The 25403-nt window shown below is 32.7% G+C and overlaps 4 protein-coding genes across 5 annotated transcripts in view; 2 read left to right on the forward strand and 2 right to left on the reverse strand.

Annotated features, from left to right (window-relative positions):
* The window catches only part of LOC127899673 (protein DETOXIFICATION 12-like), a 164397-nt gene that overhangs the window by 81176 nt on the left and 57818 nt on the right, over nucleotides 1–25403 (reverse strand). The window lies entirely within an intron of this gene.
* Nucleotides 1–25403, forward strand: part of LOC127899677 (probable glutathione S-transferase) — an 89880-nt gene that overhangs the window by 56561 nt on the left and 7916 nt on the right. The gene's annotated exons all lie outside the window — the stretch shown is intronic.
* LOC127898659 (probable glutathione S-transferase) overlaps nucleotides 1–25403 on the reverse strand; it is a 104267-nt gene that overhangs the window by 26289 nt on the left and 52575 nt on the right. The gene's annotated exons all lie outside the window — the stretch shown is intronic.
* The window catches only part of LOC102628216 (probable glutathione S-transferase), an 89639-nt gene continuing 66126 nt past the window's right edge, over nucleotides 1891–25403 (forward strand). Inside the window, exons 1-3 of one of the 2 annotated variants that reach the window (XM_052433214.1) lie at nucleotides 1906–2327; nucleotides 2884–3279; nucleotides 3314–3423. In XM_052433214.1, coding sequence (XP_052289174.1) covers nucleotides 2016–2327; nucleotides 2884–3237 — 666 coding nt within the window. In that variant the 5' untranslated portion in view covers nucleotides 1906–2015 and the 3' untranslated portion in view covers nucleotides 3238–3279; nucleotides 3314–3423. Of the gene's footprint in view, nucleotides 2328–2883; nucleotides 3280–3313; nucleotides 3424–25403 lie in introns of those variants that run through there. The other variant, XM_052433215.1, reaches the window with a different exon arrangement.

Raw genomic sequence — 25403 nt, forward strand, 5'->3', positions numbered from 1 at the left:
TTTAAATTATATAATTCAAAATATAACTTTATAGTAACAGACTAAAAAAACTACATATACTACTCAATTTTAGATTTTATCAATGTAAAAGAGCAATTAAAGTTTCAATATTAAAACAAATACACAAAATATATCATTCTAACACAAAATATTTTTGTTGTAGGCAAATAATTATTACTAAAATTAATGTCTTGCTCTATCTTTTAGTCAATATATAAGTATTGTCAACAATATTAACAAATATATTTTGGACAACTATTGACCATTAATTAGATAAATAAAAATCCAATCTTAGCCAGCAATCACTAAGTTCAAGTCATTAAAACGAAACAAACAAAAGTAATTAAATTAAATTAAAATATCATTAATATTAAACTTGAAAAATACTAAATCTACTTATTAAAAGCTTATTTTGTGTGTGTGTGCTTGTGTATACATTTACATACATACATACTTGAAGGAGTAGGGTGTGCAACTGTCATGAGTTAGGTTAGGTTTAGGAATTTAGAAGATTAGAGTAATAACTTTAACTACTATATTTTTATGATTAAATTTTTTTAAGACAATCTTTGTGATTAAAATTAAAAACATAAATAATTAAAAAAATGCTAGTTGGCAGACACCAGCCAATTTTTTTCTCAATACTGAATCTATCCGTAACCTGCAACGAACTTAAGTTTAAAATATCAAACTTATCCGCAACCTACAAAATTATTCGCAGTGGACAGATTTTTGTAGATGGGTTTAGACAAATTTACATATTTACGACTAATTTTGCCGTCCTAATAGCAACGATCGGCTAGAGGATAGTGGTTTTGCTATTGTTCTTTAGTTCTATACACAAGATATGTCAATGTATTTTTGAACAACTTGCGAGAGATAACTTCAAATTTATTTGCAATCATACTATCACATGATGTGAATTAAATTTTGTCAGTTGCGAAAGAGAAATTGGCCCAAAAAAAAAGGAGGATTAGTGAAGTAATTACTAACAATTTATCTTGACAATAAAAGTTTTTATTAAAAAGTTGATGTGCAAAGAGAAATTATTATGGGTCCAAAAAAACCCAGCGTTAAATAAAAAGTGGATGATATATATGTGTGTTTCTGGGCACCAAACAGATAGTGCAAAGTGCTAGCAAATTTTATAGATCTACTCCTCCAGCCTGGCCGACTTTTACCGCCTAATATTATCTGAATTTATTGAAAGCTGTAAATTACAAAAATGAAACTGTAAGTTACCTCCGTCAATTCCACAAATTAAATAATAGGAGACCCATAAGATTTTTTTTAAAAAAATTCATGGGTCCTGTTATAAGATTCACGAACTAAATAACAGGTCCTCTATGATCAGGTGTATTATTTAAAAAAAAATGTATTAAAAAATAATTTAGTCCAATTTTTTTTATAACAAATTATATTTGCGTCCAATGTGAACACATGCACAAAAGGCAAATGTCGTGTTGACTAATTGATATATGATCAATTGATCATCATGCATGACGCAAAGGTCTTAAATGTAAAACAAATGGCAAAATTTTGATTAATTATTGTATGGTTATCTCTGACTGGTTGACCAAATTATTGATCTCATTGGCTAGCGTTCGTTTTAAATTGGGAATTGGGTCCACTTGAGTTTTAAAAAAATTTTATAACATGTATGAACTTTTATTTATTTACGGTCAAAATTTATTTTTTATTTTATTTTTACTTAATCACTACCAATCACATAATTAATTTTTTTATATAAAAGTTTTGATCAGGAGAAAATAATATCCTTTAAATTAACCTCAAAATGCGGTTGCACACAGCGTAAAAAAATATTTAATTAAAGTCATCGCACCAGTTCTTTGAATTCATCATTAATCGTTTTATTAATGGAAAATTGAAGCTTTCTGCTCAAGAAAGTGCATACCATAAATCACTATAAATTCAGAAACATATGTAATGAGTTAACAGCTATACACAACATCGATCAGAAAAACTGATAATTCAAATTCAATCTTAGAATTATCATGGCTGAAGTGAAGCTTCATGGGGCCCTGCCGAGTCCATTTGTTTACAGGGTGATTTGGGCTCTGAAATTGAAAGGCGTGCCATATGAATTTGTTTCCGAAGATCTCTCAAACAAAAGTGCATTGCTTTTGAAGTATAATCCAGTTCACAAGAAGATCCCAGTGCTCTCCCATGGCGGAAAACCAGTTTGTGAGTCCATGGTTATTCTCGAATACATCGAAGAGACGTGGCCACAGAATCCCTCCTTGATGCCAAATAATCCTTATGATAGGGCTCATACTCGATTCTGGATCAAATTCGCTGAAGACAAGGTTCGCTCACAACTCTGGCAAACACGTTTATGTTTAAGTTCATTCTTTTCAAATTTGTTTATTAATTGATTTATTTTAAGATCTAGATGAGGTGACGAGGATAAGAAAATCCACCCGCCAAACACTAACTCTTATTCTCTATATGTACTGGAACTCGGGTGATGGCGCAAAGTGAATTTCATAGCCAGTCGAGCCCAGCCACCCAGGGGTCTTTTTCATATTTATTTGTAAAAAGTTCTCTAAACTGTTAATTTCTGGTGTCTTCACTGTTTTATCCTTAAATATGGAAAGATGTAATAAGTTAAAGTTAACACGACCGTTTTTAACTTCACGGGGAATTTTGATGACTTTTGAAGCATTGGGAAAAAGTGAATTTACTAGCTAATGACCGATTTTACAACTCAGTGGTTGAACTCTCTTAATCTAACTTATTAAACCTCTAATTTAAGGATATTGTGACACGTGTGCATATCGTCTAACGATTTTTTGCTTTTATATACATATTATTAATTAATCATGTCGGTGATAAAATCTGATGTAAAAATATTTGTGGCAGGGTGTTGCCATTTGGAAAATGTTTCGTAGCACTGGACAAGAACTACAAAACACAGCGAAGGAAGCCTTGGAAATGCTACAAACCGTTGAAGAGCATGGCTTGGGAGAGAAGAAATTTTTCAACGGAGATAATATTGGCTTAGTGGACCTAGCATTTGGTTCAATTGTTTATTGGTTGCAAGTCATTGAAGATGTAGTGGGAGTTAAACTATTTGAATCACACAAATTCCCTCGCTTGCATGCCTGGCTTGAAAATTTCAAGCAAGTCCCCATAATTGAAGAAAACCTTCCCAATCAGGATGAAATGTTGGTTGTTTTCAAACGCCGTCGTGAACAGTTGGTGGCTTCTGCTTGAATGCAGTAGCATAAAATTTGTTTGTATGTCTCGCTTTGTGCTTGTTTTGCTTTTCTTTTGGTATCTAAAAACGTTCTTTTTTTTTTCTTTTTTTAAATTACTGTCTTATGCTAAGTTCGGGGGACTAGCATAGTGGTTACTTTTTATGGATATGAATAATAAAATAAGGGACTCGATTTGTCTATATATTAATTTCTATCTTTCTCTTAAAAATAGAGTAAAACATTAAACATTTATATATCTAATTTGAGGGTGATAATATTTCCACCCTATTATTTTTTAGACACATCCCACATCCAAGGGTTGTGTTTTTTGTTTTGTGTGAAAATAATTTTTTTTTTTTAACATGTTATAATTGTATTGATATATTTATAATCATATTTCTATTGGGACTCATTTAAATCAATTTTATTAAATCAAAGTCCAAAATTTTACCCTCAATCCCTAATTAATGTTACAACTTCTAACTATTCAAATCGGACCAGACCTAGCTCATACGGTCTGGCAGGGATGGGCATTTAGTTTGGTTTTCATCGAACCGAACCGAACCGATATTTTTAATTCAATTCGGTTCGGTTCGGTTTTAAATAAAAAACCCGAATGGTTTGAAATTTGAAGAACCGATTGGTTTCTATTCGGTTCGGCTCAAAACCGAATGATACGACTCAAAAGTGTATTACTCTCAAGTATAAGAGTGTCTAGTTATAATATAACCCGGTGAGACTGGGGTCGAACCACAGGGAGTTTTAAATCTAGTAAAACTATAAAAATTAATTGCGGGGCAAAGAAATTATTTGAAATTGATTTAAAAATAAGCTAAGGTTTAGGATCCACTCTCTGTATTCAAACTATAATTTTAATACTCTCTCATTTATATTTTGCCTCACTTTTACTAATTAATTATTATATCATTTAATTCTATGTGTGTGGATAAATATAGAATAAAGTACCTAATGTGCCACATTATATTAATGTGTCGACATTATGTCAAAATGCCATAAAATCCAGTGAGATTTATAAATTAACATGATATAAAAATAATTAGAAAAGAATTAAATAAACTTAAAAACTCATTTGAGAAAATAATAATAATTAATAGTTTAAAACATTGAGCTTCACCCTTCACCTCAGCTTAATAAAATTAGCTACTCATATTGAAAGAAAACACAACACTCTTTTTATTTGATAAATTTTTTGAAATATATTATAAAGAAAATTGATACAAACGGAAATAAGAAAAGAAAAGAAACAAAGAAAGAAAGAAAATCTTCAGTCTCGGCTTCAGCTCTCAATTTAGCTCCCTCGCTTCCCCTCGGCTCTTCAATCTCTCCTCCCTTTTTATAGGCAACAATTGCCTTTAACTTTCTTTATTTTATTATTTATTTATTATTTTATTTTTATTTTAAAATATATAAGTGTTTTGAAATGTGTGATGGTCAGGAGGCGTAATGGCCTCCTGACCATCACCAACAAGTTTTTGTTCTTTTGTTTATTTTATTTTATTTTATTTTATTTATTATTTATTATCACATCTCTTCAATTTTGTTCCAGTAGTTCTTCTTTGTTCTTGCTTTCAATTCCAATTCCATCTTTATTCCTGAAAAATATTTACAAGATAAAAATTAACAAATTACGAATTAATTTAACATAAAATATATTTGGGGAGTATTAAAATAATTTATAAATAATAAACGAATTAATCGACACAATAAGTAAAAAACTAATAATTTTATCCTTATTAAATGTACACTTTTTAGTGTCAATCACACCCCCCAACCAGCTTATTGCTAGGCCCTAGCAATTTAAGTGATAAAAGTTTAGTAAAATTTCAAACTCAAATTGAAAATCATTTTTTTTTAAATTGTGTTTGCTTCTTCCATCAGATTAATGACAACAATCAAATAAAAGTATAAGCATTATCTTCAGCCTAAAGAAAATCACACCCGAACAAAACAATTTAGTAAAATCCTGTAAAATGATCAATTATCAGAGCTACATTAATCAAGCCATTTTTAAGAATGATACATCAAACCACAAAATCTCACGATTAAGAGTGACTCTCTCAAAAGAAGATATACCCCAAATTAATTTGTCACTCTAAAAAAAAAGGTAAATCTGAGAGAATAATAAAACAATATCACACGCTCTCTCCAAGATGAAAAAATAATGCACACAGCTTAGAAATAAAATGATCTCAAGTCCAATGAATTACTAGCAAATTTTATTTTTATTTTTATGCATCACCACATCTTTTAGTCCATATTACCATATTTTACTTCAGACTATAGTTCCCAAAAATCAAGAAGGACTTTTAGTAGGACATAACGTAGGCTAGGGTTATGACTAACAAAAAAGGTAATAGGGAAAACAAAAATATATGTTTGAAAAATAGGGGACTTTGTGGAGATTATAAGGTGTTTTTTTTTTCTTTTTGCTTGGATTTTTTTTCTCTTCTTTTTTTATTTTTTATTTTTTTATTAATTGATATATACATATCATCTTTCTTTTTTTTTTCTTTTTTTCTTTTTTATAGCACCATTATTAGGAATACATAATCATCCCTATTTTTAAACATAATTGGGTGATGGAAAACATAAAACATAAGGTGATACTCCTCATTGGAGTAGGAAAATATGATAGGTTACCAAAGAAAAAGTTTTTTTTTTTTTCAAAGGCTTAAAGGGGTTAACTATGGATTCTTTATAATAGAGTTGGCTAGAAAGGGTCAAACGGATCAAAGATGGCATTCTGTCATCTTTTAGGGTTCCATATAATTTTTCATATCCACTAGTTCAATGGAATTTTAGATGCGGCTGGACAAACTTTTTTTTTTATTAAATATTGAGATCTTGTACAATAAATTGTGAAGCTGTATAGGCAAACAAGGTTACTCTTCAAGGATAATAGGCTCAAAAACTCGCTTGGTCTTTTCATAACATGTACATTCCTCCAAATGGCTTAATCAATTTCGCTCATTCAATTTCTCAATTTACGTTTCAACATGCAAAGGGAAAAAATATAGTGTAACATAACTCAAGGCCAAAGATAATATGAATGCCAAAATTTGAAAATTATCATGTTATCCAATGTTAAAAGATCACACCGAAAAAGAAAACTCTTTTTTTTTTAAAGAAAACACAAAAAGAAATTGGGACTGATTGCAGAAACTTAAGGGAGATGATTAAGAGAAAGAGAGAAAAAGACCGAAAATAAAAAGTTAGAAACATTTTTTTTTGGAAGAAAACACAAAAATTAAGAAGATGCGTTTCTAGAGACATTACATTCTATATTCTGCCATCTTCGACTCAAATTTTTATCCAAAGTTAGTCTTTACAACAAAAATTTGTAAAAACATCACTAGGACTGAGACATTCCATAATTATCAACTATTCCCTCCCCCCAACCTGAAGGAGACATTGTCCTCAATGTTTAAAGAAAGGAGTAGAGTTTAGAAGATATCACCTGGCCACTGCTGGAAATATTTACAGACGGAGAGTTAAATCTAATTTACACTTTTTACGAGAGTTACTGCCATCGTCATTAGTTGCCCAATCCAACGCCAAAGTCATGGGATCTGGCTCTGGTTTGTAAGCTTACAAAAGATCAAGTAACTCATTAGCAGTAAGAGCACAAATGAAGAGTTTTTTTACTGATGATGAAATGAAATAATTTTTTATTGCATGATTAAGAAATGTTATTAAGCCATCATAAAAGTTATTAACATTTAACAAACCGATGGGTTTTTTATGGATATTCAAATGGGCCCAAGAAGCAAATGTAATTAGCGCCTCCAAAGTTGCAAGGTCTCCCGGCAAGAAAATAAAACGTCAGCACGATTCAACATTTCAAATATTCTTTCTTGCATACCAAAGACAACTAACTCTTCTCCAGTTGGTGAGTGCTTAAAAAGAAGTTCCTATTTAAGGATCTTGGTGACGAACATAATGATATACATATGTAAATGGGGTGGTGTGTTTGTCAAATGATGCATGAAGCTTTTAGCTTAATAATTCAAAGGCAAACAGTGAAAAGAAAAAGCAAACAGTGATTAGATAAAATAAAGAAAAAAAAACACAATAATAATAATAATGTAAAAGATAAACGAACGGTAAAATAAAAGGATATTTACTGATAGTTGTGATTGTGGCTCACATTTTCCTCTGGTTTTACGTCCAATAACGGCTTGAACGTCCTCTATGGGTCGAGGATATGCTTCCCATCCAGTTTTCTTATAAACTGGCAAACAGGGTCTTTTAGAGTCAGATTCTCAAGACTAAACTGTGCACTTTCCTTTTGGAACAGCTTCCACAAATTTTGAATTTCACGTTGAACATATCCGCTCGGATGCATCTCAAGAGATCGTAAGATATCATCCAACGATTCTTTACTCATGTCATCCTTAACGAATTTGATTTTATCTTCATGATTTACAGAAACCATTCCTAAAGCTTTAGAACGTGGATTTTTGCAAGCAAGTCTTACACAGTGAGAACATTCAGAGCCAAGTCGCTTAGTTCTTCTTTTCTTAGCAAATATACTTTTACCAAAACCAGGCATGTAGGAAATGAATGGATCAGAAAACTCACCTGCCAATCGGACCTTTGCTTCAATTAACCAGCGAATGTCAGCAGGAATCCCATTGATCATTAATAAACACAGTCGTTCACAACGAGCTTTGTAAATCTTCTTAAGAGCATTTTGAGGGAGAGAAGGAAAATGTTGATGCAAATTTTGTTGTATTTCTTCCATGCTTGACATTGAGGTTTCAGTTATTGTGGGAAACTGAGAATACCGACTTAAAAAGTCACAGAGTACCGTTATCCGCCATTTATACAGGAGAGTGAATCAAAACAAAACCAATCAAATCTGCAAAATCAAATCAAAGGTGAGAAAGAACAACAAAATAAAAAAAAAACACACAAGGAATATAACTCACATTCGTCCTTTTATTGAATTCAGTTCTAATTGCAGATTATAAATACCATCCCCTATTTCCTTGAGTTGTCTTTCTAGATCTTTGACGTGAGATACTAACTCTGGTGGTTGCAGATCCCAAATGGGATGTAATTTACAAAATTGGAGCAATTTCCTCAGGTGAAATTTTACATGAAAAAGCGTTTTAAGATGATCGAAAAGGAAATTTCTCATGGAGGGACTCATGACAAGTATAAAAATTTGGTGAGCTAAATCACAATTGTCAAACTACACACAATTAAAACAATGCAACGCACTCCATTCAAGACATAGGGAAAAGGAAAAAGAAAAAAAATCAAATAATTCAAACGATAAAGTAACAATAAATCAAATTCACAAAACATTAAAATGAAAAGGCTTAATCAAAATTTTGGTGGGTCACTCAAATGGATTTCGGTATCTGCTTCATGTGGTTAGTATTCCATATATGATTTCAATCTTTGGCCTTTAACTTTAAATGTGACACCATCCTTTGGATTCTCAATTTCTACGGCTCCATATGGATAGACATATTTTACAACAAATGGACCATTCCACATTGACTTTAACTTCCCTGGAAATAAATGAAGACGAGAATTATAAAGAAACACTTTTTGACTAATTTCAAATGTTTTCCGAAAAATTCTTTTGTGATGAAAAAATTTGGTTCTTGCCTTAATAATTCTGGAATTCTCATATGCATCATTCCTTAATTCCTCAAGTTCATTTATTTGCAATTTATGCACATTGCCAGCATCATCAAGATTTGAATTAAAAGCTTTAATGACCCAAAATGATTTATGTTCAAGTTCTACTGGTAAGTGGCAAGATTTTCTATAAACAAGTCGATAGGGTGACATTCCTAAAGATGTTTTAAAAGTAGTACGATATGCCCAAAGTGCATCAATTAATCGAAGAGACCAATCTTTACGGTTTGGATTAAATGTCTTTTCTAAAATTTGTTTTATCTCCCTATTTGCTAATTCAACTTGACCACTTGTTTGAGGGTGATAAGGGGTAGCAACCTTATGTGTAATTCCATATTTCTTCATTAAAGACTCAAATAGCTTATTACAAAAATGCTTACCTCCATCACTGATAATGGCTCGAGGTATTCCAAATCTGCTCAAAATAGTTTCTTTTAAAAAGTGGATCATAATCTTGTGATCATTGTGCCGACAAGGAATCGCCTTGATCCATTTTGAAACATAATCAACAACAACCAAAATGTATACGAATCCAAATGATGATGGAAAAGGGCCAATAAATTCAATTCCCCAACAATCAGATATTTCAATGACAAGGATGAGGTTTAAAGACATCATGTTCCGCTTTGAAATAGACCCTATCATTTGACAATTCTTACACATTTTACAGAATACATATGAATCTTTAAATAATGTAGGCCAATAAAATCCACACTGCAATCTTTTTGCAACTGTCTTTTCTGAAGAAAAATGGCTACTGCATGCTTTAGAATGACAAAATTGAATGACCCTACTTACCTCGTCGTCTGGTATGCATCTTCAAAAAATTTGATCGAAGCAATACTTGAACAGGTATGGTTCATCCCAGTAAAAACTTTTCACTTCTGTTAAGAATTTCTTCTTGTCTTGGGAACTCCAGTCACATGGCATTTCACCTGTTGCAAGATAATTAACAATATTAGCATACCAAGGCATTTTATTTATAGAAAACAAAAATTCATCAGGGAAAGAATCATCGATGGGTGTTGTTTCAATTGAAGACTCATTTGTAAGTCTTGAAAGATGATCTGCAACAACATTTTCAGCGCCCTTTTTGTCCTTGATTGTCAAATTAAATTCTTGAAGTAGCAAGATCCATCGTATCAACCTTGGTTTGGCATCCTGTTTTGACATTAAATATCTCACAGCAGCATGATCAGAATAAACAATAGTAGATTAACTAATTAAATACGAACGAAATTTATCTAATGCAAATATTACAACAAGTAGTTCTTTCTCAGTTGTAGTGTAATTCATTTGAGCACTATTTAAAGTTCTACTTGCATAACAAATGACAAAAGGCTTACCTTCCTTTCTTTGACCCAGAACAGTGCCAACGACATAATCACTAGCATCACACATTAGCTCAAAAGGCAAAGACCAATCAGGGGGTTGCATTATTGGGGCTGATGTCAAAAGAGTAGTTATTTTTTAAAAAGCTTGTTGACAATCATTAGTCCATTCAAATTGTGTGTCTTTTATTAGGAGGTTACAAATTGGTCTAGATAAGGCACTAAAGTCTTTTATAAACCTCCTATAAAATCCTGCATGTCCTAAAAAAGAACAGACTTCTCTAATTATTTTTTGTGAGGGTAATTTTGAAATGACTTCAACTTTAGCTTTATCAACTTCGATTCCTTTTGAAGACACAACATGGCCCAAGACAATTCCAGAAGTGGTCGTGAAATGGCATTTTTCCCTATTTAAAACTAGTCCTTTTTCTTTGCACCTTTCCAAAACTTTTTCTAGATTATCAAGACATGTATCAAAAGAATTACCAAATACAGTTAAATCATCCATAAAACCTCTAGACAATTTTCAACCATGTCACTAAAAATGCTTAGCATGCACCTTTGAAATGTTGCAGGAGCATTACAAAGTCCAAAGGGCATTCTCCTAAATGCAAATGTTCCAAATGGGCATGTGAATGTGGTCATTTTCGGGTCTTCTAAGGCTATAGGGATTTGATAATAGCCAAAGTAGCCATCAAGAAAGCAGTAGTAGGGATGTCCAGCTACTCTTTCGAGAATTTGGTCTAGAAATGGAAGGGGAAAATGATCTTTTCTAGTGGCATTATTTAATTTTCTGTAATCAATGCACATGCGCCAACTAGATGGAATTCGTGTTGGGATTGGTTCACCTTTTTCATTTTTTACAATAGTTATTCCAGATTTCTTTGGTACTACTTAAGTCGGACTTACCCATTTACTATTAGAGATAGGGTAGATAATTCCTACATCTAGTAGTTTAAGGACCTCATTCTTTACCATTTCTTTCATATGAGGGTTTAGTCTTCTTTGTGGTTGACGGGTTGTTTTGGCATTTTCCTCTAAGTGTATTCGGTGTGTGCAAATTAAATGATTAATGCCTTTTATGTCTTTTAAGGTCCAACCAAATGCAGTTTTATGCCTTTTTAGTACAAATAACAACTTACATTCTTGATCATGCGTGAGTTGAGAAGAAATTACCACCGGATATGTCTGCTGCTCTCCAAGATAGGCATACTTCAATTCTTCTGGTAAGGGCTTTAATTCGAGCTCTAGTGCTTCCTCTTCGTTTGGTTCTTCAGGTTGCACCGTATCTTCAAAGTTCGATTGGTCATCGTCACTTATAGGTACCTGCATAGAATCAAGTATAGGGCATGTGTTAGCAGTATCACAATCTAATTCTTTACTTGATTCAAAAGAACCAGCAAAACAAATTTCAGCACAGTTTGTAAAATTCTCATCCTGAATGTGTTCCTCAATGATTGGCTCGATGAGATCAATTTCCTCATTCTCATTATCATCATCTTCTTGGTGGTGATGTTGTTTACATATGTTGAACACATTGAGTTCCAGTGTCATGTTGCCAAAAGATAAATTCATTAATCCATTCCTGTAATTTATCAAAGCATTAGCAATAGCTAAAAATGATCAACCCAAAATAACAGGAATTTTTTTGCATTCATTAGCAATTGGTTCCGTATCCAGAACAATAAAATCCACAGGATATATGAATTTATTGACCTGGACTAATACATCTTCAATTATTCCTTTTGGAACCTTAATCGATCTATCTGTTAACATGAATATGTTAATAATATTGATTTTGATGATAACAATCTTTAAATGGTTTTTGATTAAAATGTTGGAGCTATTCCTTAATAAACAAAAACCTTATAATCATTCCAATCATATTCATAAAAGATGGACTTTCAAATTAGAAAATAATTCTTTGCAAAATCTGGTTTAAAATGTGATTCTGGAAATAAATGGTAAATCGTTTTCTTTCAAACGGTTAACCGATTAAAACCATAGAGTTACATATTACCTAAGCTCTAACCGATTAAGAAAAACGGAAAACACAAAAAGCTAAGAAGACTACTGGAATTTAACGATGAACCGTTTATTTAAACGGTTCATTGATAAAATCCGGAATTGAAGGTTGTACTCTTCTGGCACCGTTTAACAAAACCGGATAAGGTTAAATTATTTTGCAGGTTACTGGAAACAAACGACGAACCGTTTATTACAAACGGTTAACCGATACTATCCAGAGAGGTTACTTCATGCAAATCCTTAACCGTTTAATGTAAACGGATAACTGATGTTCATCTTGCAGGTCTCTGGAATTTAACGGCGAAAGAGTAAGCCTAAACGGCAAACCGTTTATTTGAAATTTGGCCCAACGGTAACTTTTGACCAGCCTAAACGGTGAACCGTTAATGGTTAACGGTGAACCGTTTTCGGGCAGACAGTTTGTAACGGCTAGTTTTTCAGCTCCAACTATAAATAAGCTCATTCAAATTCAAACAAGATTGATCACAACACGACCATTGAGCTTATATTCGAGAATACAATCTTCATAGAGCTTTAAAACACATTCTTACTTCATCTATTCACACATTGGGCATTGATTTATAATCTTAAATATTATGTGATAGAAAAACAATTTTTAATCCTCTACTTTGAGTGATTGTAAGTGTTGGGATACACTTGGGTTAAGAGATTGGGGATAATCTCTTGTTGTAAAGGTTCATTGACACCTTGGAAGTCAAGTGTAAACATTTGAAGCCTTGGAGGCTTGCTTAGTGAAATCCTCAAGCCCGGAAAGCTTGGAGGCGTGGACGTAGGCAAGGTTGGCCGAACCACGTAAAAATCTTCGTGTTTGAATCTCTCTTCCCTTATCTTTTTATATTTTAATTGATTTAATTGTTATTCCATTAAATTTATTTTATATTTGCATGATAATTTGTTTTAGAATCCCAATTCACCCCCCTCTTAGGTTGCATACTTGTATTTCAATTGGTATCAGAGCTTGGTTCTCTTGTTAGGACTTAACCGTCTAGAATAAAAGATCCATGGCAACCCAAAATGACTCAACCTTTAGGGAAGGACAGTCCACAACTAGACCACCGTTCTTTGACGGAAATGACTACCCATATTGAAAAAGTAGGATGAGAATTTATTTACAAGCACTAGATTATGAAATTTGGGAAGTTGTATGTGATGGTCCGTTTATGCCCCTAAATAAAAATGAAGTTGGGGAAGATATTCCAAAACCTTCAAGGGAATGGAATGAATTGGAAAAGAGAAAAGTTTCTCTAAATTCCAAATCTATGAATGCTTTATTTTATGCACTTGATAAGAAAGAATTTCATCGAGTCTCTAGTTTTGAAAGTGCCAATGAAATTTGGCACAAACTTGAAGTAGTCTATGAAGGCACAAATCAAGTGAAAGAGTAAAAAATCAGTAGGTGCACTCGACAATATGAGTTGTTCCAAATGGAACAAAATGAGAGTGTATACTCTATGTATACGAGATTCACAGACATAGTAAACACCCTAGGAGCCTTAGGAAATGTCTTTTCAAATAGCGAGAAAATTAAGAAAATCATTAGGTCACTTCCAAAAGAATGGAGACCTAAAAGAACCGTTATTGAAGAGGCCAAAGATTTAAATGCTTTACCTCTTGATGATTTAATTGGTTCTCTCATTTCATATGAAGAAGATTTGGCCGCAGAAAAAGGGCATAAGGAGAAGAAGAAAAACATTGCTCTCAAAGCTTCAAAACATGAGAGTGATGGGGAGAGTGAACCGGATGATGAAGAGCTGGCCATGCTAGCAAGGAGGTTCAGAAAATTCTTCAAGAAAACCGGAGAACGAAGAAATTTCAGAAACTTCAAGAACCAAAGGGAGAAGAAAGAGGTAATCACATGCTATGAATGCAAGAAGCCTGGCCATATAAGATCGGAGTGCCCACTTATCAACAAACTCTAGAAGAAAGCCATGGTTGCAACTTGGGATGATAGCGAGGAAGATTCAAGTGATGAAGAAGGGTCGCAAGAAGTATCAAACCTAGCGCTTATGGCAATAGGAGGGGATGATGATCTTAATGAGGTAAGTGATCCCCCCTATGATGAATTATATGATGCTTTTAAAGAATTGCATAATGAGTTGATGAAGATTGGTAAAAAGAATGTATGTCTTAAAAAGGAAATGGCAAAGCTTAAAAATGAAAATGAATCTCTAAATGCAAAAATTGCATGCCTAGAAGTAGAGAACAAAACATTGCATGATGAAATTGCATTATCAAATGAGAAACCTAGCATCTCACATGAGCATTTAGAATCACACATAGATGATTTGAGAAATGAAAACGAAATGCTTATGAAAAAGAGCAATGAGTTGAATGAGATTGTTTTGAAATTTACAAATGGGCAAAAGATGTTGGATAATATGCTTAACTCACAAAAATGTGTTTTTGATAAAGGAGGACTTGGGTATAAGCCTAACTTGAAGCAAAAATATTATAAGAATTATTTTGTTAAAGCTACCTCCACAAGTAATCATAAGATTGTTTGCCATTATTGTAATCAAAACGGTCACATGAAATATAGATGTCCCGTGAAAAGGAATGCATATTATGGTGTTAAATGGATTTGGGTTCCAAAAGGAACCATTGCTAACTCTCAAGGACCCAAAAAACTTTGGGTACCTAAAACTTGAGATTTTCTTTGTAGGGCTTAAAGAAAAAGAAAAATAAATGGTACTTGGACAGTGGTTGTTTGAGGCACATGACCGGAAACTATGCATGGTTCTCAAGCTTCACCAAAATTGAAAATGGTGGAGAAGTATCTTTTGGAGACAACTCAAAAGGAAAAATTCTTGGAATTAGAAATGTTGGTAAAGTTTCCTCAACTCTAATTGAGAATGTTTGTTTGGTTGAGAACTTGAAACACAATTTAATTAGTATTAGTTAATTATGTGACAAAGGTTACAAAGTTATCTTTGATAAATTTAGTTGTGTTATTGAGAATTCATGTGATGATAAGATCTTATTTGTTGGGAATAGATGTGGTAATATTTATATCATTGACATAGAATGTGCATCTACTCTTGATAAATGCTTTTCCGCATTACATGATGATAGTTGGTTATCGCATAGAAGGTTAGGACATGCAAGTATGGATTTGATTTCAAAAATTTCGAAAAATGATTTAGTTAAAGGTCTTCCGAAAATTGGTTTTCAAAAAGATAAGATTTGTGAAGCTTGTCAATTTGGAAAACAAATCAAAACTTCTTTTAAAAATAAAAATCATATATCTACTTCAAAACCACTTCAACTTCTTCACATAGATTTATTTGGGCCATCTAGATATGCTAGTCTAAATGGCAAATATTATGCATTTGTGATAGTGGATGATTATTCTAGATATACGTGGGTATTATTCTTAGTCAATAAGGATGATGCTCTTGATGCCTTTAAAGTGCTTTGTAAGAAAATACAAAATGAAAAAGGGCATGGTATTGTATGCATTAGGAGTGATCATGGAGGAGAGTTTGAAAATCATGCATTTGCGAATTTTTGCAATAATCTTGGCATTGAGCATCAATTTTCATCACCTAGAACTCCACAACAAAATGGAGTTGTTGAGAGAAAGAATAGATCTATTTAAGAAATGTCTATGACTATGTTGAATGAACATTCATTGCCTAAGTATTTTTGGGCCGAGGCCGTCAACACCGCTTGTTATGTTTTAAATCGTGTGTTGATTAGACCTAACCTTAACAAAACTCCATATGAGCTTTGGAAACATAGAAAACCCAATATTGGTTATTTCAAAGTGTTTGGATGCAAATGTTTTATTTTGAACACAAAAGACAATCTTGGCAAATTTAATCCAAAATCTAATGTTGGTATTTTTCTTGGTTATTCAAACTCAAGCAAAGCTTATAGAGTTTATAACAAAAATACACTAGTTGTAGAAGAATCTATGCATGTTACATTTGATGAGTCTAACCCCTCCTCTGCGGAGAAATGAATGAATTATGATGATGCAGATGGAGAGTTACAAGAAGAACCATCAAAGGATAATCAAGAAAATGCACTACAAAGAAATCAAGAGGCGTGGACGTAGGCGAGGTTGGCCAAACCACGTAAAAATCTTCGTGTTTGAATCTCTCTTCCCTTATCTTTTTATATTGTAATTGATTTAATTGTTATTCCATTAAATTCATTTTAGATTTGCATGATAATTTGTTTTAGAATCTAATAATTTTTAAAATCTTAATTCACCCCCCTCTTGGGTTGCATACTTGTATTTCACTATCAACAAGTAAAAGAGTGGTAGAAGTTGGTTTAAACTCACCGAGATTGAGTTGTTGGTACACTGAGTAAGGAAGCAAATTATCACTGGCACCAAAATCAAGTAAAGCATGTCCAATTTTATGATCCCCAATAGTGCAAGAAATAGTTGGACAGCCAGGATTCTTGTATTTCAAAGCACTATTGGTTGAGAGAATAGAACTTACCTGTTCTGCTAGAAAAACTCTCTTTTGTACCTTATGTTTCTTTTTCACCGTTCACAAATCTTTTAGAAATTTAGCATAAGAAGGTACTTGTTTAATGACATCCAGCAGAGGAATGTTGACTTTTACTTGTTTAAAAACTTCATAAATTTCTGGACTGTGGTTTGATTTCTTTGGCTTGATTAGTGCTTGAGGAAATAGGGGTACAGGAGGAGAGTTGGTTATTTCTTCATGGGTTAAAGGTTCGACAGACTCTTCCCTATTTTCTGAAATTGAATCTTTACTAGTTTCACTAGGGTCCACAATGTGTTTTTCGACCACTTTACCACCACGAAGGGTTATAACCGATTTGACTTGACTCATATTTTAGTTTCCTGAATTTCTCGTTTGAGGATGTTGTTGACTCTTGGGGTTTGGTTCAGGTTGAGCAGGAAACTTTCCTTTTTCATGTATGGTTAAAGCAGATGTAAGTTTGGAGATAGTTTCTGTCAAATTGGTTAAGGTTTGCATCGTTTGGTTATTGATTAACTCTTGTTTTTCAATAAACAAATGCAATGTGTTTTCTAGAGTTTTTCTTGGTGGTAGGACATATGGTGGGTAACTCTGGGAATTTTAGAAATTTTGACGTGGAGGAACTGGTTGTGAGGGTTGTGCATGATTGTCATTTCTCCAACTGAAATTTGGGTGGTTTCTCCAACCACAGTTGTAAGTTTGGAAGTATGGATTTGGATTTGGCCTTTTGAAATTGTCAACGACATTTACTTGTTCATGCAAACTTTCTCTCAGAGCTGGCAAAGTTGGACAATCATGCGTAGAATGGTCAGTAGAATCGCAAACATAACAAGAAATATTATGAACAGACTTTACATGATCATTCTTTTTCGACTCTAATGCTTCAACTTTTCTATCTAATGATGCAAATTTGGCTTGAAAATCATGGTCTTCCCTAAGGTTATGCATGCCTCCACCAGATGGAGATGACTGGTGTTTACTTGATGACTCATAAGACCCAACTGTATCCCAGTGTTGTGCATTTTCTATTATATAGTCAAGATAGTTTAATGTATCTTCAGGACTTTTATCTCTAAACTCACCATTACACATCATTTCAACGACTTGTCTACCTTGGGATGTTAATCCCTGGTAGAAATAAGACACTAAGCTCCATGTTTCAAAACCGTGATATGGGTAAATGTTAAGTAGTTCTTTAAACCTATCCCAACATTGGTAGAGAGTTTCTCCTGGTTTTTGAGTGAAAGTGGTGATTTGTCTTTTGAAAGAATTTGTTATGTGGGGTGGGAATAATTTTTTCAAAAATTGTGCTTGCATTTCATCCTAAGTTCTGATGGATTCTGACCTAAGATTTTGTAACCAAGTTTTAGCTTTATCCTTAAGTGAGAAAGGAAAAAACTTAAGCCTGATTATATTCATGCTACAATTTTAATCAGTACATGTGTTACAGACTTCCTCAAATTCCCTTAAATGCAAATATGGATTTTCAGACTCAAAACCATAAAAAGTAGGAAGAAGTTGAATGATACCATGTTTGAAATTAAAACGTGATACATCAGGAGGGAAAACTATGCATGATGGTGACCCTGTTCTAGTAGGATGCATGAAGTATCTAAGGGTCCTAGGTTGTTCATGAAGATTTTGCAAGGCTTGGTCATTTTCGTGCTCCGAAAAATTTTCAGCTCCTATGTCAGCCATATTTAAGGGTGGTGAATGTGATTTTCTAATTAATCTACCACTATTTGTACGAGACCAACGACGCATGCAATGCTAATGATGTGTGCTAAACTAATGATGCAAAAAGACTAAATGAAAATTGCAGAAATAAAAATAAACTGGAAATTAAATAAGCAAAAAAAATGATAAGGAAAAATAAACAAACTGAAAAATAAATAAATAAATTAGGCGGTGAAACCAGCCATTAAAAGAAACAGTTTAGGCGGTATTTTAAAACCAACCATATAATAAAACATAAAATTAAATAAATTAATGCACAAAAATAAATAAACTGAAATTAAAATGCTAGGCGGTAGAACCGACCATTTAAAATAAATGCGGAAAGTAAATTACAGAAATTAAAAGAAATAAATTTGATTTGGGGACTGATTTGCAAAGATTTCTGGGCTAAGATGAAGTTTCTCGCAAATTTTATGGATAATGTTAAGGTTTGAAAAGAAGAGCAGTGCTAACTGAAGTTTTACAAAAAGAGAATAAAATAGAATCACGGAAAGATGGTAACGACAAAACAAAAAAAATTAAAAATAAATAAAAATAAAGTAAAGACAAACTAATAACAAATTTAGAAAACTCCCCGATAACGGTGCCAAAAACTTGACACGACTCAAAAGTGTATTACTCTCAAGTATAAGAATGTCTAGTTATAATATAACCCGGTGAGACCGAAGTCGAACCACAGAAAATTTTAAATTTAGTAAAACTAAAAAAATTAACAGCGGGGCAAAAAAATTATTTGAAATTGATTTAAGGAGGAAATATGGAGTCAGGGAGGGCTGTACTTCATGGTCTTTAGTTTGAGTACGTAGAATGTGTAGGTTTTGCATGGGGTTGTTTAGTGACTTTTCGGTAGGATTGGCTGTGTTATGGGCTTTCATAGAATCTTGGGTTTTTCTTCTTTGGGCTTGTAAGGTCTGTTTAGTGGCTTGTTTAAAGGCACGGCTATTTTTCCTTGGTTTGAGATGCTTGGTACCTATCAAATCCTGTAAATTTGTGTTTGCGGGCACGTGGCTCCTCAACATGGCAACTGAGGATTCATTTTCTACACCTTGGTTCTCTTTTCCATCGTCATCTTCCAGCAGGGCCCCGAATCGAGATCCTTGATTGAAGTTGCCTTTTTGATTATTAGCATAATCTTGAAGTTTCTCCTTCTCTTTCCCATACTGATTCCTTCTTTTTCGGGTAACCACCATCCATAGACCATAGCGAGGATCGCTTGGGGTAGCTTTCTCTGCAGTCGGAGCTGATGGTAACTTGCTGCTTGAGAGATCGTTTGAGTTCTGTGGATCAACATTAGCCTCAGGATTCCCAATATTCGACCTTTTTGGGCAGGATGAAATCACGTGACCATACCTTCCGCAACTAAAACAAATAGTCGGGAGGGATTCATATTCCACTTTCTGAATCTTCCCATCCAATAGAAACTGTGAAACTAACGGTCTGTCAAGATTAACCTCGACGGCAATCCGAGCAAATTTTCCCCGAGTGACTAGTTCCGTGTTATAGTCAATTTTGAGCACTGTTCCTACTACATTCCCCAACAGACGAATAATTTTTTATGATAGTAGTGCAATGGCATGCCGTGGAGACGGATCCAAGCCGTAATCTTCTCGATTTTCTCCTTAAAGCAATCAAATTGTGGACTCCATTGCTGAACATTCAAATAATGACCCAATATAACCCGTGGCCCTTGAGTAAGAACAAACTCAGCACCATTTCCATGGTATTTGAGAAATATGACTCTCTAAACTTTTATTTTACATTACAGAAAATTATCAAAAAAAATCGGTTAATTACTTTAAATTTTTATCTTTAGAAAATTTTCTTAATTAACCGTGGATTTTACTGCATCAAGGGTAAAATATTAAAACATAATTGTTTTAGCGATGGGGGAATTTTAAGGACTTTTGAAACATGAAAGTAAAATTATAATTTACTAAAACAATAAGAGGATTTTTTTTTATCTTTTTCCTTTTATTTCATTAAGTATTTGTTTGATATGGCTTATTTATTACTCATACGTGTTTATTTAATAAAAAAACTCTTTTCAAAATTTTTATTATTGTTTAGTTTTATTTTTAGTAAAGCTTATTGGGATTAAATAAATTCTTTTGCCTATATTAATAAAAGTTTAAATTTACACTTTTGGAAATAGAGGGTTTAGGATTTTTTAAAAATGTTAAATTGTTTAAAATATTCATCATTTATTTTATAATCTTATTTTATTTATTTCATAACATAACTTTAAAAATTTATCTATTAAAATAATTTGAAAAATTTTAATAAAAATTTTCATTAACAATTAAATAACTAATTTTTTTTTATAAAAATTAAAAATTCTACTTAAATAAGTTCTGAAAAATTATACTAAACTAGTCTAAAAATTAGTGGATAAACTCTCCTAAATACTTTGACAGTTTGAAAAAATGAAACGTCTAGGCTTTAAAAGATACTTTGACGCGTGTGTACATATTATCTAATTTCTTTTTACCTCATATATATTATTAATCACGTGGTGGTAAGAATTAGATATAAAATCTTGTGGCAGGGAGTAGCTGTCTGGAAAATGTTTTTCAGCACTGGACAAGACCTGGAGAATGCAGTGAAGGCAGCATTGGAAATGCTTCAAACCGTTGAAAAACATGGCCTAGGAGAGAAGAAGTTTTTCAATGGAGACAATATTGGCTTAGCGGACCTAGCATTTGGAGCCATTGCTTATTGGTTGCAGGTCCTTGAAGATGTAATGGGAGTGAAACTATTTGAATCTCACAAATTCCCAAGCTGGCATGAGTGGTTTGAAAATTCCAGGAAAGTCCCTGTAATTGAAGAAAATCTTCCAAATCAGCATGAGATGGTGATCGCTTTCAAACGTCGTCAGGAAACATTGGTGACATTTGCGTGAATGTATTATCATAAAATAAGTTTGTGATTCTCGCTTTGTGCTTGTTTTATTTTTGTACTGATGCTAAAACAGATCTTTCTACTTTGTTTAATTCATTTTACTATTGAGACGAACTGTATGTTGGGTGCTATTTAATGGATATAAATAATTAATAAATGAAACTCCATTTTACATATTTTTATTCTCAGTTTCTCTTAACAGCATATAAAAAGTAATAAGCATGCATTTTAAGCATACATTTTTATAAGGTGCAACATTACAAAGTTATATATCCAATTGAAATATATATATATATATATATATATATATATATATATATATATATATATATATATATAACTAATTTTGAAAACTAGTGGATATATCTAATTCTATGCTAAAATTCAAGGATACCACTGAACATTTTGCTAATTAATTTTGAACCTTCTAACAATTAAGACCGCCCATGTCCCTGCATTATAGTAGCTAGGGATGGTAATGGGTATTGGCTGCTGCAGGTTTGTCATTACTAAATCTTTTTGTAATCTATTTAGATTTTGTCTTTATAAATTTTATACAACTGCTATCGTCAATTAATTAGACAAATAAAAATTCAAGTTTAGCAAACAATCACTATGTTCAAGTCATTAAAGCAAAACAATTCAAAGTAGTTAAAATAAAATAAAATATCATTAATATTAAGCTTGAAAAGTACAAAATTCTACTTATTAAAAATTTATTGTATTCATCTTAAAATATATACATATACTAGAAGGAGCAAGGCGTGCAGCTATAATTAGTTAGATTAGGTTTAAGAATTTTGAAAACTAGAGTAATAACTTTAACTTATATGCTTAAAGAAAATCTTTTGGTGGAAGTGGACAGTCTCTGTGTTTCACAGATAATTTCTAAGCAGGTGGTCGTGCCTAATGCTTTCTATGCTATAGTTGTTGCTGTCCAGGAATTACTAAGCAGAAACTGGCAAATTTCTATCACACACATCTTTCGTAAAGCGAATTCAGCTGCGGATTTCATGGCTAATATGGCTCATTCAGTTCCTCATGGTTTGCATTTATTTACTAGCCTGCCTGTGGGTATTTATTCAATTATATTGCAAGACATGTTTGGGATTACTTAACCCCACTTTTTTCCGGCTTAGCTCGTTTTGTTGAGCCCCTTTTAATAAAAAAAATATCTTCTAAATCGGCGTGAGTTGGTGGTCTCAAACGTGGTCGGGAAACATTGGTGGTACCTACGTGAATGTAATATCATAAAATAAGTTTGTGAGTCTTCTTTTACACTTGTTATGTTTTTGTACTGGTGTTAAAAATGTTCTTTCTATTTTATTTAATTAATTTTACCATTGAAGTAAGCTGCATGTTAGGTGCTATAAAATAAGAAGCACGCATTTTAGACATACATTCTACAAGGCGCAACATTACGAAGTTGTATATCCAATTGAAATGGAAAATATATATATATATATATATATGTAAACAACATGGGAATCAGAGACTAATTTTTTGAAAACAAGGGGATATATCTAATTCTATGCTAAACTGCAGGGATGCGGCTGAAAATTTTGCTAATTAATGTTGCAACTTGTAACAATTCAAGACCGCCTCCGGCCCTGTGTTACAGAAGCTGCTGATGGTAATGGGAATCACTTATTATGGGTTTGTCATTATTAACAAAAGCTGCCAATAACCGGTTGCCTTAGTTCGTTCGATATAATTTCTAATAATTAGCAAATCCACCCATAACATGCAGTAGGTTTTTTTTTATATAAATTTTTATATTTAAAATCATAAATATTAAAAAAATTATATCTAAAATTTGAATTATATAATTCAAAATATAACTTTATAGTAACAGCCAAAAAAATCTACATAAATTGCTCAATTTTAGATTTTATCAATGTAAAAGAGAAATTAAAGTTTCAATATTAAAACAAATACACAAAATATATCATTCTAACACAAAATATTTTTATTGTAGGCAAATAATCATTACTAAGATTAATGTCTTGCCCTATCTTTTAGTTAACTAGGAAATAGAACTGCGCTTCACGCAACTTTAAAAAAAGAATTTAGTATTATCTTTTTTTTTTTACTTTGCACTTGATGAAACTGATAAAAAATATGAATTGATAAAGATGACGCAACCTTATAAAACTAATGTTATTTATTAAAGTTAATTATTTTTTTGTTAACTTTAAAAATATATATTAATGTGTATAGTTAAGTGTACACAACCTTTTCATCAATAAAAATTATGTTCACACTAATCAATTCTCCATTCTTATTGATATTAACAGATTCCCACATCCTACAAAGCCTAACTCTTATCATCCAACTATCTTTATCATTGTTCAACTCATGAAGAAAAGAGTACTCAATGAAGCATACAATACTTAAAATTCAAATAAGTCAAAAAATAAAAACACAAGAACATTTCTAAAGAGGATGTTGGTTAAATAATAAAAAAAACTCAAACATAACAAATCTTAAATACTTAATATTTATAGAGTTTGAAGAAGCCAAAAGACACTAAATAAAAGGTTGCATAATTAAATATAAGATTACATCATTAAAATTAGGCCCTAGTGGCATTGATGAGGGAAGATGAAGGAACCTGTAAAATAAAGAACATAGTTTATGAATGAAACTGTTATGTCGTGCATTAACGTTGCTACATATAGATATAGATGTACAATCCTAAAGAATAGAATCCTAAGTAGAAAAGCATTACAGATTCATAATATATATACAAATCTAATTGCCTTAAATATGAAAACCGAATTATATACGACTTCTATATACAAAACCGAATGCTATACGAATTCTATATGTTAATACTCCCCCTCAAGGTGGAGCGTGGAGATCAACAACGCCCAACTTGCGTATATGATGATGGAAAAGAGCATGTCCGAGAGGCTTTGTAAACACATCAGCTACTTGCATGGAAGTAGGAATATGCAGTAGTAATAAAAAATTGGATTGCGCACGCTCTCGCACGAAATGACAATCTAACTCAATGTGCTTTGTTCGCTCATGATAGACAGGATTCTCAGCGATATATAAAGCTAATTGATTATCACAATAAACAGTCATAGGATCATGTTGAAAGTGCCCCAAATCAGCAAAAAGTGCTTTGAGCCACTGTAATTCACATGAAAGATCAGCCAAGGAGCGATACTCAGCTTCTGCTGTAGATCGAGAGACCACATTTTGCTTCTTTGTTTTCCAAGATATAGGGCTGTCACCAAGGAAAGTACAATAACCAGTAACAGACCGACGTGTAGTAGGACAACTAGCCCAATCCGCATCACAGTAACCCCGGATATGTAAGTCACTTATTGAAGATAATAAGATACCCATGCCTAGTGAGCCTTTTAAATACCGAAGCACTCGAATGGCAGCATCCATATGAGTAGTTCGTGGTTCATGCATAAATCGACTTAAAACATGTACTGCAAAGACGATATCAGGCCTGGTAACTATGAGATAGATCAACCGACCTATGAGATGTCGATAACTTGAGGGATTTGATAAAGGGTCGCCATCCGTAGATGAAAGCCGAAGTTGTTGTTCCATTGGAAAATGAGAAACCCGTCCAGCAAGTAAACCAGCATCCTTTAAAATATCCAGGGCATATTTTCGCTGACTCAAGAAAATCCCACGTGATGACTGTGCCACTTCTATCCCCAAAAAATACTTCAACTTCCCTAATGCCTTGATGTAAAATTTTTGTGCAAGGAAATCTTTAATTCTGCTAACCTCGGTAGCATCATTCCCTGCTACGATAATATCATCAACGTAAACTAACACATAGGTTGAAAAATTGGCATTAGTTTTCACAAATAATGAATAGTCTGCCTTAGATTGGCGAAAACTCGCTTGTTGAATGGTAGCAAAAAACTTGGAAAACTAATTTCTGGATGCTTGTTTTAATCCGTAGATAGATTTCTTGAGTTTGCAGACTAGATGCTCCCCCTGCTTAGAAAAACCTTGTGGTACTTGCATATAAACTTCTTCCTCCAAATCTC

The sequence above is a fragment of the Citrus sinensis genome, chromosome 9 (genome assembly GCF_022201045.2).
Source record: "Citrus sinensis cultivar Valencia sweet orange chromosome 9, DVS_A1.0, whole genome shotgun sequence".
In the NCBI taxonomy this organism is placed as follows: Eukaryota; Viridiplantae; Streptophyta; class Magnoliopsida; order Sapindales; family Rutaceae; genus Citrus; species Citrus sinensis.